Source organism: Gopherus flavomarginatus, chromosome 4 (genome assembly GCF_025201925.1).
Source record: "Gopherus flavomarginatus isolate rGopFla2 chromosome 4, rGopFla2.mat.asm, whole genome shotgun sequence".
NCBI classification, from domain to species: domain Eukaryota; kingdom Metazoa; phylum Chordata; order Testudines; family Testudinidae; genus Gopherus; species Gopherus flavomarginatus.
The window spans coordinates 54698000-54713962 of record NC_066620.1 but is presented as its reverse complement, the minus strand read 5'-3'; the positions used below and the strand labels follow the sequence as shown (position 1 = coordinate 54713962).

Below are 15963 nucleotides of genomic sequence, written 5' to 3'. Positions count from 1 at the left end.
GTCTTAATTTATATTAAGTGCTACTTCTGTACTAATGTATTTTAAGGTACTAACATTTAGGATTGTCAACTAAAACCAAAACCTTTTCAAGAAATGCTCTATAAGAAAAGATGAGGAGTAGTGCTCAGTGGGAACTGTTGGAGTTTAAAATGTGATTTAGTCTAAATTTCTCAGAGCCTTATGCAAAGAGGAAGAAGGTGCATATCAAATATAGGGAGCAAGACCTCTTTTTTCTAATAGTGAGACATTTCCTGTGAATATTCCCACAGTATTCAGATTTACTATTAACACCATTCCACTCACTTGGAATATCGCAGAAAAAGCTGTCTTTGTGGAAATTCCAATCTGCTTGCCTTTTCTCTCTCTCATAGTGATCATCTGACCATCTGTCATCCTGATGACTAAAATAGAGGAAACATTTTTATCTTATTTGAACACAGAATATAAGATTCTTAAAAGGAGTTTCCTAACAACTTACACATTTTACTAGCTTTGGCCAGAGAAAATAGATACAAGTGCTCATATGACTTCAACATTCAATAACTCAAATATTCATGACGCTTTTATTCTACTAGGGACCTTAAAGCATATTATCTTTATTTTAACACTGAAAAATTCTTGTAGTTCAAAGTGAAAAACACAAGACATTTTCAATTGTTACACTATATCATAGGGTAAGTTTTATCAAACCCTCTCTTCAGTCTAGTTCCATACATGAGGCCTAAGGAATATTTGGGGGGAGGAAGAGGGTTTGTCTGATCCAATGTCCCTTCAAGTCCATGGGAGTGTACTCATTGACTTCTGGGGGCGTTGGAGCAGGCTCTATTGCAGAAAGCTGAGACAATAAGATGATTAAAAAATTCTTACCTTTTAGCCTGTTCATCTGCATATTTAAAAGGATAATTTGCCAATGTTGCTTTGTACCCTGTGTTTTTCACCATATTATTCCATGTGACTAATCTCTGGCCTATTGCAGTCCCTCTTGGCTCGAAACCCTAAGGCAGAACATTACAGAATTTTATTAGTACATTTCATTCCGTTGCTTTAAAAGAAGAATGGAAAACATGAACATCAAAGTGACGGACAACTATAATTAGAAAGTTCAGTTACTCCAGACATCTAGTTTAGAGGTGAATTGCTTTATAACAGGATGTTTTGACATAATAATGACCAATTGCATACGTCTTACAGAGTGGTTATAAATTCTGATTTATGTTACACACTGTCAGTCAGAAATAGTGATTGTCTATACTGCCTAACCAATCAGTAAACTGGCTCTTGATATTTTCAGCGGATAAACGGATTGAGCTAACTTATCTCAATTACAGAATATTTTGTAGTTTGAGTAATTATCTCTGTTGTTATCTCTGCATGTCACTTGTCTTTTTTCCATTCCCAGAAGAATAACTCAAAGCCTAAGAACCATTTAAAAGAAAAAAAAGTCTTGACTAATGCAATTTAAAGGACTGCTAACTGTTTCAAGAAATACGAGTTTACTGAATTCCATTTTTTTTTGTACAGTGGAATGGTATTATAGTATCAATATAACAGTAACTTTGTAGTACGTTAGGGTAGTCAAGTAAAACTCTTTCCATGACAGTTCTAAATACATGGTTGAGCTGGTTCAGAACAAATAAGAACTGATGGCAGTCTTTATCAGAATCAGATAAAGATTCCTTTCAGACCTTCAATATGGATAGGAGTCCATCACTCAAAGGTTCTTAGGTTCCCTCTTCCTTTAATAGATCCTGGCACCCTACTCTGAAACCTAATTTAGAATGTATGATCTCCAGGATGGAGAACCTGTCGTCTGTGATTATGTTCTAATGCATTGAGTAAATTCGCAACAATATTAAATGCATAGAAATTCATTTGTGGAACATGTATAAGTTTTGGATAGTTGTCTGCTGGATACTGGAATTCAAATCTAGTGCATAACAGACGCTGATGTGCAACCACCTCTTTGTATCCCTCTTAACTCTTTTGGTGTCTTGATCTAATAGGACATTTGCATTAGAAGAAATACCAGGAACTCTATGATCTACTACTCTCTTCCATAGGATTCATTAGATAAGTCTCACAACATCTGTTAGCCTTGCTAATACAAGAACATCTCTCTTAAAATATACTCAGAACAACCCAAATAGATTTATGGTGACAGAAAAATATCATTTTTACGAACAAAATCTGAAAAATTCAGCAGCTCCTCAGCCCTTGTGAAAATATAGCTGGGTCTGGACTGCAAAGTTCATACCCAAATACCCTAAAAGCTCCGGTGTGCTCAGAATTGGGGTTTTGGTTTGGGCACATCTGTATTGGAAAGCAATGTAACAAGTTCTCTAAATACTACTTAGGTTACCTGTTTACTATTATTGTTGGGGGAAATAGTACAGCAGAGAAAATTATCTGACAGTACAGGAAACAGCTGCTAGCTTACCAGCAAAGGATCAGAGAAGTCTGGAAGATCTGGAACTAATATGCCAACCAATGCACACACCACTATTAACACAGTACACATGCCTAGAACCACCACAGGCCAGTCGGCTATCAGGGCTGCATAACTATAAGGAAAGAAAAAAAAATCTTAGCAAGGAAAGAGGAATTTGAAAACAAAAGAAGGCAAAAACAGAATTATCACACACCTCTCTCCTTATGGAATAAGACTCATCTAAAGCATGGTACTATTTTTTATTATACCTAAATGGAGGCTTCAGACCTTTGCCAGGTATCTATGTGAGATCCAGTTTAATCTCATTTTCATTTTTTTTTAATTGAAGTGAGAAACAGACCAAAAAAGATGATGTTAATCTCCAGCAAATCCCTCTCCTCTTGAAACTTCATTTGGGTTCTTGTTGGAAGAAGTCTTTTTCACCAGTCCATTGGTATTTCTTTCAAGATTGTTATAAAAATATAGATTTCAGTTTAGCATTTTTTGTGTGCTGCTACTGCCTCTAAGATGATTATTTCTGACTTACTCAAAAATAGATTTCTTTGGTTTACAGGTCAGGTAATGATAATTGCTACTTTTACTCAATCTATTCTGACAACTATGGATAAAGCACAATTAACATCATTTTAAGTCCAATTGCTTCATAAGACCAAGTATGCATTACTGATTTTATACTACTTCCTCAACTTTATAGTTCTGGTTTGGTCAGAATGTTTTCTCTGATCCATACTACACAAGAAAATAAGTGATTTGCATAAGCCAGATGAACCATTTGCTTTGTAACTTAAATCTACAATTTTAAAAAAGTTACTCAGAGCCTATTATGATAGTCCACAGAATTTGCTGCAAGTTCAAGGGTGAAAATAAATTGCAATACCCACACATATACTCAGATTCTTGGAGCAAAGAAGCCTTTACACATGCTTAATTAAATATTTATCTCAATAAGAGGTTCTTGTTAAATTCACAAAAATTGTGCAAGAAAAAAAGCAAGAAAATGAAACCCAGAAGTACAAAGTTGACTATAATTAGTCTTAAATCAGTCACTTGAAATCAAGGTCCTGGAGTTCCAAGGACAACTTTACAGAAAGGTTATGCTGTCTAATCTTCAGAACAGAGGGGACAAAGTCCGGTGAGGTTTGTGATGCATTTTGAAAAAACATTTGAGTATGAATCATAGCATATTGATAGTAGTTGTACACATGTAAATATTGATCAGGACAATTTATATTCTACTTCTTCCTCAATCTCCATGCAGACTAAAAGAAAGGTTAGTTTATATTACAGTTCTCTCTATACCTACTTTCACTACCCCAAGAGACTGTCGTTCTTTTGAAAATCAGACCAGCACAACATCTGTATATTCTTACCTGGATCCAGCTACACTCTGTCCAGAGATTTTCTGTCCTATTGCTAAAACAAGATCTAATTCCCCTTTTTATCCAAAGGCAACAGGACAGCCACTCTGGCAGCAGTTTACCATTTCTCTATAATAAATCCAACAGTATCCAACAATGCTGTTACTGACTGGTTTTGGGGTCCTCTGCAGTGTGCCTCAGCCTGAAAAATCTTCACTCCAGCAATGAGAAAGGGGTATGTTCTATAGGGTTCAGCACAGATTTGGGAAGATTCAAGTGCTATTGTGGCTTTGCCTCAGTTTCTCCATACATAAATGTGGAATAATTTTTACCAATCTCACACAGGAATTCTCAAGCTTATTTAGTGAAACTTTCTAAATCTGTTTGAAGTGCAATTTGTTATTAAAAAAACATAAATGTACAATTTTCCCAAGTGTCCAACTGCACAAAATTTAAGGGAGAGGGAGTAGATGACTTAATAACATTTTTCTATTTACAGGATTCAATATTTCTATACACACCGGATTCTACCTTGACTAGTTAAATGTTTGTCGAGAGCTCTGAAGACTTGAAAAGTTATTTTTCACCATTGTGTTGGTGAAATTTGTGTTGCTACTGCAAGAATGATCCCTTTACCCTGTTGTGCGTGTGGTTCCATTCTCTGCTGAGCAGCTTGCTCTCATCTCAGTTGAGCAGAACTCTACAATCTATAACTAACAATAAAGAAAGTTGTGGTCTATGTGACCTGTTTGAGGACTTTAATAAACCTTATATAGGAAACATTACCAGATCTTTACTCTTGTAAATTGTCCTATTTTTTTTATGTCAGTGTAGTGGGAAGATCTGATGACCAGCAAGCCTAGTGGATAGGTCTTGGCCTTACGGTTTCTGCTGGCCTAGTCATCCCAGAGTGAGCCCCAGTTGTGGTCTCAATCACTCCCTTGTGCTCTGACTGGTCCCCCACTTAAGGAGCAGGAGAAAGGGTGCAAAGTAGGGAATCCAGGCCCACCTACTTCACCGGGTCCCAAACCAGGGCCCTAGAGGTTATCAAAGTGTCCAGCCCAGTTACTGAACTACCCCAAATTATGTGTTCTCTGAGCTTGCTTCCTAACATCTGGAGCTCCTTTGTTTGGGGCATGATCACAGACTAGGCAGACTTTCCTCAGTCTCTTACTGTCCTGTTCAGTTAGTTAATATCTGTTAGAGCTTTCAACTCCCAAAGAAAGGGGGTGAATCCAAGTCCCTGCTGCAAGAGCAGCCTTCACAAAGCTGTTGCTACTCTTGACACAACTCTCAGCATCAGCCTGGCTTCCTGGTGTCACATGCACAGCCGCCAAGAGGATTCAAGGGGCCTGGGGCAAAGCAATTTCGGGGGCCCCTTGCATAAAAAAAAGTAAAGCAGCAAAGAATCCTGTGGCACCTTATAGACTAACAGGATTCTTTGCTGCTTTTACAGATCCAGACTAACACGGCTACCCCTCTGATACATAAAAAAAGTTGCAATGCTATGGAATACTATATTCTCATGGGGGGCTTGCCCCACTTGCCCCCTCTCCCCCCAGGTGGCCCTGGTCACATGCGCTCATTTCCCCCTTCTCCTAGCAGTAGTGTCCTTTAAAAACTGTTCCTGGACTGAGAACGTGCTATGGAAGTTGCACTTGATAAGGGGCGGGGGGCCTCCCTAGCCCAGCATTGCTCCACTCCCCACCTTGGTTCAGTGTTGGTCTCATCACAGTCATACACTGGATATTTGTATCAGCAATGATCACTGCAGCCAGAATAGCAAAAGCATCCATTTGAACTATGTGACAACATTTGTTTCTATATGTAAGCAGAGTCAGGATGACCTCTACCCTGACATCTGGTGGTGAATTATGGGGAGTGTGGAAAGAATTTCAGGGAGTGTGGAAAAGAATTTCAGGTGTTTGCATTGCCCACGGCAGCCTGGGATGGTTATTTTGACAGCTCTGGGATCCTCCATTTCTTTGTTATTAGGGCAGGAGGAATAAAGTGTTGTCACCCTGATTATGTGAATGAGGAACTATGAGACTGCTTTATGACAGAGTCTCACCATCAATTAAGTAGCACTTGCTAGACAACGGACATGGGTGCCAAAACCCAATGAATTGGGAGAGGTTGGGGACTGGTGTGTGTACCTGATGGTATGGGCCCCTTTTGAGGGCCTGGAACACCAATTGCACCTCTGCCTCTCTCCACTGTTCAAGAGCAGAGTTAATTTTGATTCCATTAGGAGTCCATCTAGAGGCTGCTGAGCTGAATTCACTTTGGCCCAATGGTGCACCAGCACTGGGGGTCCCCTACTACAAGCTGAAATCACTAAGAGCTGAAATCACTAAAAGAGCTAAACTTACTCAGCTGAGATCACTGAGTTCTGTGTTAACTAGTGGGGGAGCCTGAAGATCTATCGCTAAGCGGCTGGCAGAGTGGAGAAATTTGCAGCATGTTGGAGCAGCCCAGGGAACAGAGAGCAGAGCAGAGCGGAGTGGAGTGGTTTGCGGTGACGGCTGGAGCGGGTCAGCTGGAGGAGTGGCACAGAGTGAGTGGAGTGGAGCCGGTCGTGGTGAAGACTGCAGCAGAACTCCACGGAGAGGCGGAGCAGTCGGTCCCGGCCCACGTAAGGTGCCCCTTAACACCCTGTGTGGCCGCCCCCCATTTCCACCCAGGCTGGGGAGGTAAAACTCTGCAGATAAACTTTTGAACTCTGGGGCGGCGCTGACCAGGGACAGAGACTTTTGGGTTGTTGGACTTTGGGGTGATTGGACTTAAGACCCTAAGGGGAAAAGGACATTGCCATAACTTACTTGGTGGGTCTTTTGCTCAAGGTTTACGTTATGAATCCTGTTTGTGGTGTTTCCCCAACATGATGCCACATTGTTTCCCTTCTTTATTAAAAGAATTTTGCTACACTCAGACTCTGTGCTTGCGAGAGGGGAAGTACTGCCTCCTAGAGGCGCCCGGAAGGTGGTGGTATGTAGTTGTCCCAGATCACTGGGTGGGGACTCGAGCCAGTTTTGCATTGCGTTATTGAAACGGAACCCCTGGATACTGAACCCAGCCCCTGTTGCTGCCAACTCAGAGGGGCAGAAGGGTTACATATATAATTTGCAATCCTTGTTGGTTTTCAACACTCTGATGCATTTTGTTAATTAGCCTGTTATGTGCTTTTTAGTATTTTGAGCATGCAAACTGAAAATGCAAAAAAATGGCATGAGTATGTGTATCAAGTAGATTCACAATAATTTTAAGCAGCCTCTGACAAACCTGGAAATATCATTACCTTTCCAGCCAGTACACATTTTTGAGACACAGTAACTAATTCTCTTTTCTCAACTTCAGATTTTCAGATTTTGTTTGTCTGAGCTTCATTTGGTACTACTAATGACACTGGCGTAAAGCAAGAAGTCTCTCCAAGTGATTTGTCCACAAACAACCGAGATCCTAAGTTGTTATCCAAAAGGAAAAGTTGGTCTCTCCACTTCTATTTATTTCGTAGCCATTGTGTTGGAGGTGGGAGTTTTAAAATTAAACTGTAGTACTTCCCCTAAAAGGCAAGGTGTGGATTTGACCTGAATTTTAAAAATGTGGGTGCATTGACCTGAAGATGAAAGTGACTAGCCTCAGACTTCTGCCCCCAATTCAGAAAAGCAATTAAGCATCTGCGTAAATCCACCCCTATTCAAGAAAGAACTCAAATTTTAAAACGGCATGCTTAAAGTTAAAGATGTGTTTAAGAGCTTTCCTGAATCAAGGGCTCAGTTTCCTGCTTTATATCAGCTGATCAAACCCACCAATACATTGGTGCAACTGGTTGAGAAGAGTCAGAGGACTGGTAAGCAAGTCATTTCTTCGGCCATTCAGTAGTCCGAATCAACTGGAAGTTCCCACTAGCCACAAAATTCATAGCTGCCTGAAATTTATTTTATGCCAAAACATCTGCTGCATTCAGTCTAGTCTGTAGTACATTAACGTTTCCTACACTTCTTTGTGATATGGTGCTATATTTTCCTAATCTACCCAATCTATATATTTGTGATTCTTTACTTGCCTCACTGCACTTCTAATGAGCTGGGAAATTATGTCTGCATACTAAGCAATAAAATAATGCTTAGGAGTTCCCCTCTGTGAATCTGTATCTCCGTGTATAATAAGAAAAACCTGGTTCATCATAATCTGGTTGCACACAAAAAGATATATACAACTTTTCAAAACGTCTAGTTGTTGTATATTTAAGAGGTTTTCAATCGTTTCATGTACAGTGGAAATGTATTTGATTGGATTTATATGCAGTATATTAACTGAACAGATCTATTATTTACTGAGGGAAATTCCTGCACGTGGGTTATTCCTTTAACATGTGTTCATTTGAAATGGTATCTAATATTTCAGGTGCAAGCACAATTTTGGGTAAGCCATTCTACTTTCTTCCATTAAATGTACAGAGCCTGTAACCATGCTGAATTTGTGTTTAAGGATAGGAAAGATTATTGCAATGCCCTCTCCTGAGCTTTTTAAACTGAAGTGTTTTATAATTATTGGTGTTGGACCAGGGAGTTTCTGGGGGTACACTCAGGAGCAGGACCGTGGTCAGCTTTGTGTGTGTGCGCCCGCACACACACACTATTTGTAAAGAAAATAAAATTAAAAAAGAATCAAAAGACAACACGGGATATTTGTCCAATTAGTATTATTCTTTCATCTGTTTCCAGAAGGAAACCTAGTTATATGCACAACAGCTAATTTTACAATACACTAACACCTGTGTACGAGACATGGTTTTCTTAACACATGAAAGAACATGCACAAGATTTGTAAGTTCTTATATGGTACCTTACCTTTTTGGTAATTTGAATGGTCTGGCAGGTCTGGAAAAAAAAAAAGAATTGTTGAACACAGACAAAATGCACTAACACCTGTGCACTAATATTTTTTCCCTGTGCAGTTCCAGGGAAGAAAATATTTTAAATTGGCATATTCTAGCCTGGCATTATCCAGAAAAATGGAACCCCCAAAGGTACCCAAATAAAACCTATTTCAACTGCTAATGTTGTTGCTTCTTTACTAGAAATCTAACTCTACCAAAGTTATTCTGAATAGTAAGAGAGAACAGGCACAAATGTATTGTTGCTAATACTTGCTCTTCTTCAAAACTGATCTTATTTCATGGAGTAATAATCTTCAGTATACACTTCATATTTTAAAAAATTGTAATTAAGATGACCAAAAAGCGGTCTCTGGGGGGAAAACCATAAATCTACTTAAAGATTCAATATCTATGGATATGATAAACTGATGTTCCGAAGATGTAACTAAAACCACAGTTTCAGGTAAAGCATGAACTTGGTTTACTTTCAATAGTCATCTTTAATACTGTTTCTATATTCTGTAGATAGAAGACACTAACTAAGAGACCATTTTTCACAAAAAATTCTCAGTTCTCTGAAAGAGTACAGATTTGCTAATTCCCACACCATTGCATTAATGGCTCAAAATTTATGAGGGCTTCTGAGATTGTTCCAGAAACAACTAAAAACAAATCAATTTGTCTAAAAATAAGATACATTGTCCCTGCAAAAGATACGGAGTAAAATCCTGGCTCAGGGGAATGAACTGTACCATTATAAGCATCTTTGTACAGGTAAAACTGTGTCCACACTAGGGTGTTGTACTGCTTTAACTACATATGTTACTAAACCAAAATAGTTATGGTGACAAAAAACAAAGAAACAAAAACCACCCATGTATAAAACAGCCCCTAAAAAGTTACGACTCTTAGGCAAAGCAGAAAGCACCATCTTATGTAGAATAACTTTACATATCACTTTACACATATGCTGACCAGCACAGTTGTGATAAGAAAGGAATAATCAAAAATATGTTTTTCAAGCAATACTCTAATTCAAAGCATCAAATAAGCTACACATTAGCATACCTATTACTGAGCATCATCAGTGACACACTCCTTACATCAGCTGTGAAGATGAAAGAACAGATAAGGCTAGACAAACTAAACCTAGTTTCTAATCCATCTTTTAAGCATCATGGCTAAGTGCTTGTGGTCTGTGTCAAATGATACAGAGAATAACTACAACTCTTAACTACTTAATTCCTGATAAATAGATAAAGATAAATTAAAATGACATAGCATTTTTAATGTAACTGTACTTTAGAAATACAAAGGAATCACAAGAAAACAAACATTTTCAGTTTATAACTAAAATAGGATGAAAAGGCATAAGTCCGTAAAAAGCAAAAACAAAACTAAACCTAGTAGACAGTTATGTTTTACTGTAGGTTGCCCTCAGCTTTTAGAATATTAAATAAAGCATTTATTTTCCTACTGTTATGCTATAGAAACTGATATTTTGATTAAACCCAAACTGATGACTTCAAGAAGTTGAACACATATTTGTAAATAATCATGGAACTCATCACTATTGATGGAGCAGGTGCTCGTAATTCCCAGAATTTATAGGGAAAACGGAAAGTCTCATTGCATTTGGTGCTGAACAAACTGGGAAACTTGAGGTAATGGAGGACTTGAAAAATCCATCTGCCACTGGAGAGTAAGCAGCTTTTCCTGACGCATAGAAGAACCTATGCCAAATTCTGCAGAATTTTAGTTTTCCTTTGACTTAATTAAACGAAGAGTTTCTATCCCTTGTTCTTGCGAAGGTTAAATGCATTTCACATTTGGAAGGTTAACAATGCAGTGTTGTCTTGCCGGGTCTGGAGAGAGATAGAGGACTGTAATACCCCTCTGCTGCTGCTGGTCCTGCTCCTCAGAGTTCTCCTATGATTTAACAGAGTGAAAACAGACTTGATAGTTAGTTTTTACTGCTCCTATTCTGAAAACTGAGGGCAACCATAAACTGACATCCCATCAATTGTACTACTGCTTGAGAAAGCTATGAGCAGCAGTGGAAACAGAAATCAGAGCTATTAACTGGGATATAAATGGGAGGAATATAGATTAGCAAACATTGCTTTGTGTTAGCAGCCAGGAAGCTGCAGGGAAGTGGTAGAATGGCAGAATGCCCAGTGCCCAGCTACAACAGCCAGGAAGCTGAGGAGGCATTGTGGAGCCCCTTACCTATGCAGAAGATAGGAGGCTTTGGGATGGGAAGAAGAGAGAGAATGCACCTTCCCTTCAACAGCCAAAGGGGGCTGGTAACTGGCACATTTGAAACCTTCCTTTTAGCTGGAGGGTGATATGAAAGATGGAATCTCTTAAGTGGGATTTAGGAATCCATATGCAAGATCTAGTAGGAATTGACCCTTCCCCATTTCTAGGAGTAGAGGGACTGGACTTCTCACCATGGTACTACCTCTGGACAGTGGGGCCTTCCCATCTTTCACAATGGACTCTGGAAAGTAGATTAAGTTCTCTGGCAAATAGGTGCTTGCAAAAAAATTTTAAGCCTTGATGTAATAACCTTGATCTAAGATTCAAAACTCCTAGCCTATATGGTAAACTCTATCAGGCAATCACTTGTCCTTTATTGTCTCTGAAAAGCATGACACGCTTATAAATCTCTATATAAATGTTAGAAGAAAAAAAAATCTCCACGGAAGAAATTAAGATAGGGTATCATTTTCCCACCTACATTAGAGACCTACTTAGAACATCAATTTTACATACAGGTTTCTCTGTCGCGTTCATCATTGTAGCATGTAAGCATCACACAAACAGTAAACCTGCACTTATTCTCACATCATCCATAGGGAAGGATTATAATTCCCTATTTACAGATCAGAAACTCAAACAGAGATTAAGGTCAAAATTATCACATGGTCCACTAACTTTGGGTGTCCAGTGTGAGAAACTTAAAACAGAGATGCTGAAAAGTCTCAACTTCAGATGAGGTCAATGCAGTTACCTCTGAAAAAATAATCAAATTAGAAAGCCAAAATTTGTAGCATCCAAAACTAGTGGACTCTCTCAAAATGTTATGCCTAAGTGACTTGCCCAAGATCACAAAGGAATTCTGTTGCAGAGTTAGGAACAGATCCCAGATCTACTCATTCCCAATATAAGACCATCCTTCCTCTTTCACCCCAGTTGGCAGATACCTGGTTTTTAGAAGTCAGGGTGGCTGAGTGCTCTGAATGTGGTAAGGACAAAGTTCTGCAGACCACTCTCAAGGTATCACCAATATATGGTGAGGTTTCTACCCAAAATTATTTGAATCAGCGTTGAGTAGCAATAAGACCATGTATGAAAAGAAATGTTCACATACACCAACAAGCTTTTGGATTACCTCAAAGCCAAAAGGCTTATAAACAAGAATAAACAAAGGACAAATTAGCTAGAAAGCTATAATTAAGTGCTCAAGAATTTTTCAGAATGACAGCCACTCTCAATTTAAGGTATCATTCATATAACTATACAAATTATGAACCTCAACCTTCATTCACGTAATAAAAAAGGTCAAAGCTCTGGTGGCACGATCAACTCTTTTGAGTAGAGGGCTGAGGGAAGAAAACAAAGGAAAGACTTTTGAAATCTGACTGTACACTCAGGTTGAAGTACAAGAGAGAGGTGGATATCTACACTCTTAGTTTTAGTACATTGACCCAATGAACAACCGATTTCTAGTCTTTAGAAATAAAAGATTTGCATTCCAATGCATGTTCTTTCACCTGTGAAAATGAATTTCATTCTCCAATCTGGACATTACTACAAATAACTGAACTGCCACATTATTTGGCACATGTGGCAGCATACAACCCAGAGAGATCAGTCTGGTACTGGAATGGTATGGGCTATTGCAAGCAGATTTGTGATGTGTTGGCAGGGTTATGTAGAGAAGTTTGCCAAGCACATGCCTGACTCGCATCAATTCCAATAGCCTTCACTTTAATCAGTAGATAATTAAACCATAAAAAAGAAAGATTAAGTAAGTGGCCGCTGTATAGAGACAAATACTCTCCTCTCCACAAAACTGGCTTTCCACTGAGGTGCTCCAGAGACCAGAACACTCCTCTTTCCCCAACCACTCCATTCACCTCAGGCTGCAGAGCCGCTGCAGTAGCTTCCATGGCAGCTATCCCCTCTCCTCAACTCTTAACTGGTTCATCTGGGTATCACGGCCACACCTGTACTCCTGTCCCCAAAATACCCCCAGAAGGTGGTCTGGCTGGAACAATGTATTTCTGAAGTATGCTGTGACACCTTCCCAGCAAAACTGCAACACCATCTGCTGCCTGTTCAGTCAGACAAGGTTGGATAGGGAACTCTGTTCAATTTGCAAAATTAGGGCTCACTGAACATTTCCATTTAAAGTCTGTAATGAGCAGTCTTTGTATAAAATGTTTTTCCTAGGCAAAAACCTCATTTTCTTTTATACGGAAAAAAACAAAAACAAACAAACACACTCCCCAACTTCAATATCTTTGTGAAAACAAACCCCCTCAAACCCACATTTCCCTTCTGGTTCCTCTCTGCACAAAGTATATTCAGTGCTGAACAAATGAGGATGATTAAGTTCTTCAAGTCTGGGAAGGTTAAAGGTCACACCTGCTATCAAATTTTTTTTCAAAAGGCACGCATAAAAAAAATTCTGTGTACACCAGAATGAATTCCAACAGTGTAACCAATACCTTGCAGCTGTTACAATATCTTTATTACACTGGTCAGTAGGAAAAGTTATCCCCACAAACTTCACTAACAAATTCTTTCGTTATGCCCTAAAATACAGAAATGCATAGCAAAATGGCTCTTTCCTTCTTAATTAATTAATCCTGTGTGTGGTTTTTAAAACACTGGACAGTGTTTACATAACTCTATTAAACTCTAAAGAAAGTTTTGGTGAAGAAAAAGATTGTTCATCAATCTTTATGAGAAAGGAACTGCAGGTTTTGCAATAACTTCACTGAACACACTAACAATGTACGTAAGTTACTCATATAAGAAACCTAGCTGGAGAGGATTCAAATTCAACTCAAAGCTAAAATACCTCTGTGCTTAGCACAACAGGGGTAATGCAGAAAAGTGATATGGCAAGGATTTAAGATGGGACAATGCAGGATTGAATTGCTGCATCACAGCACTAGTACAATTTCAGTAAATGCTACGGAAAAGACTGAAGAGGGGACCTTGTAGTGGATCTGAACTCATCCACAATTTACTATGAGCCCTCCACCACGGTAGTTGCAGCCCTCATACCCCATTCCAGCCTTCCCTAATGGTTCATGCAGAGGCACAGACGACCATACACAGAGCTGTTTTAGGCTGTGCGCAGACTCAGCAAAAGCACAATGCATCAGTTCGCATTAGAAAGATTCCCTCTGCAACCTCGACTAGCAATTTAGTTTTAAACAGCAGGGAGCACAGTGTTCTGCCATATTCTGTCTCCAATGCTCTACATTGGAGCCCAAGTCTGTTCTTAGTAACACCCAGGTATTCCCATAGACATCAATAGAGTTGCATGGATGTAACAGAGGTGACAGTTTGGCCCCAAAGTCTTATCCTTTTGCTATAACAAAATATTATTAATTCACATCAGGTTTCTAACTTTCAACTGGACGTTTCCTTGCATAAAGCAATGTTAAGTTAGCATGTGCTTCACTACAGAATCATAAAAATGTAGGGCTGGCAGTGACCTCAGAAGGTCATCTAGTCCACCCCCTGTGCTGAGGCAGTATCAAGTATATCTAGACTATCCCTCACTGGTGCTGGTCAAAACTATTCTTAAAAATCTCCAAATGGTGGAGATTCTCCATCTGGACCCAGGAAGGACCCTACTAGCTATGCCCTCCCAGTTTTGCAGTAAACCATTGATAACTGCTCTGAGTACTGTCAGACAGTTATGCACCCACCTCATAGTAATTTCATCTAGACCACATTTGCCTAATTTGTTCATAAGAATGTCATTTGGGACTGTGTCAAAAACCGCACTAAAAGCAAGCTGCATCAATATGGAACTGTGCTAATTGAATTTAATGCTCATCAATAAAAGTTATGCATGGTCTGGTGCTTTTAGCAATCTCTTTGGTTCTTTGACCTAAAGTGCGTTAGAGGAAAACAATTTGCAAGAAACCCAAAAATGTTTAAGGACAAGTGGTGCTCTTTAGAATTACATAGAGCTTTTTTCTCAGCCTTCCCATTGCACTTCTAGGTTGGGAGGAAAAAACAGTTACTCACCTTCTTGTAACTGTTGTTCTTCGAGATGTGTTGCTCATATCTATTCCAGTTAGGTGTGTGCATGCGCTGCGTGATGGATGTTGGAAACTTTTACCCTAGCAGCTACCCGTCGGGCCGGCTGGGGAGCCCCTTGGAGTGGCGCCAAAATGGCGATCTATATAAGCCCCTGCTGGCCCGACTCCCCTTCAGTTCCTTCATGCCGGCTACTACGACAGAGGGGAAGGTGGGAGGTGAATGGAATAGATATGAGCAACACATCTTGAAGAACAGTTACAAGAAGGTGAGTAACCGTTTTTTCTTCTTTGAGAGATTGCTCATATCAATTCCAGTTAGGTGACTCCCAAGCCTTACCTTGGAGGTGGGGTTGGAGTCAGTGAACCACACATTGAAGGACCGCCCTGCCAAAGGCTGCATCATCCCTAGAAGGCGAAACAATGGCATAATGGGATGTGAAGGTATGAACAGAGGACCACCTGGCAGCTCTGCAGATTTCCTGGAGAGGAGTGTGCGCCAGGAAGGCGGCTGACGATGCCCAAGCTCTCGTGGAGTGAACTGTGACAACAGGCGGAGGGACGTTTGCCAGATTGTAGAAAGCACGAATACACCTGATGATCCACGACGATATTGGTTGAGAGGAGACCGGAGCGCCTTTCATCTGCTCCGCAATGGTGACAAACAGCTGGGTTGTTTTACGAAAGGGCTTTGTCCGGTCTATGTAAAAGGCAAGTGCCCTTCTGACGGCGAGAGAATGGAGATGCTGTTCACGTAGGTCAGAGTGCAATTTCAGATAGAAAACCGGCAAAAAGATATCCTGGCTCACGTGGAAGCAGGACACCACTTTTAGTAAGAAGGCAGGGTGGGGTCTTAGTTACACTTTGTCTTTGTGAAAAATGGTATATGGCGGATCACAGGTGAGAGCCCTTAGTTCAGAGACCCGGTGTGCAGAAGTGATAGCCACCAGGAAGACGACCTTCCAGGAGAGGCAGAGAAGA

The 15963-nt window shown here is 39.9% G+C and overlaps 1 protein-coding gene across 10 annotated transcripts in view; it reads right to left on the bottom strand.

The window, feature by feature from the left end:
* The window catches only part of DISP1 (dispatched RND transporter family member 1), a 181513-nt gene that overhangs the window by 11833 nt on the left and 153717 nt on the right, over window positions 1–15963 (bottom strand). For all 10 annotated transcript variants that reach the window (XM_050948414.1, XM_050948412.1, XM_050948409.1 and 7 more), the window contains 4 exons: window positions 8661–8690; window positions 2438–2561; window positions 868–995; window positions 304–401 (listed from right to left, as the gene is read on the bottom strand). In XM_050948414.1, the coding sequence (XP_050804371.1) occupies window positions 304–401; window positions 868–995; window positions 2438–2561; window positions 8661–8690 (380 nt within the window). The remainder of the gene's footprint in view (window positions 1–303; window positions 402–867; window positions 996–2437; window positions 2562–8660; window positions 8691–15963) is intronic.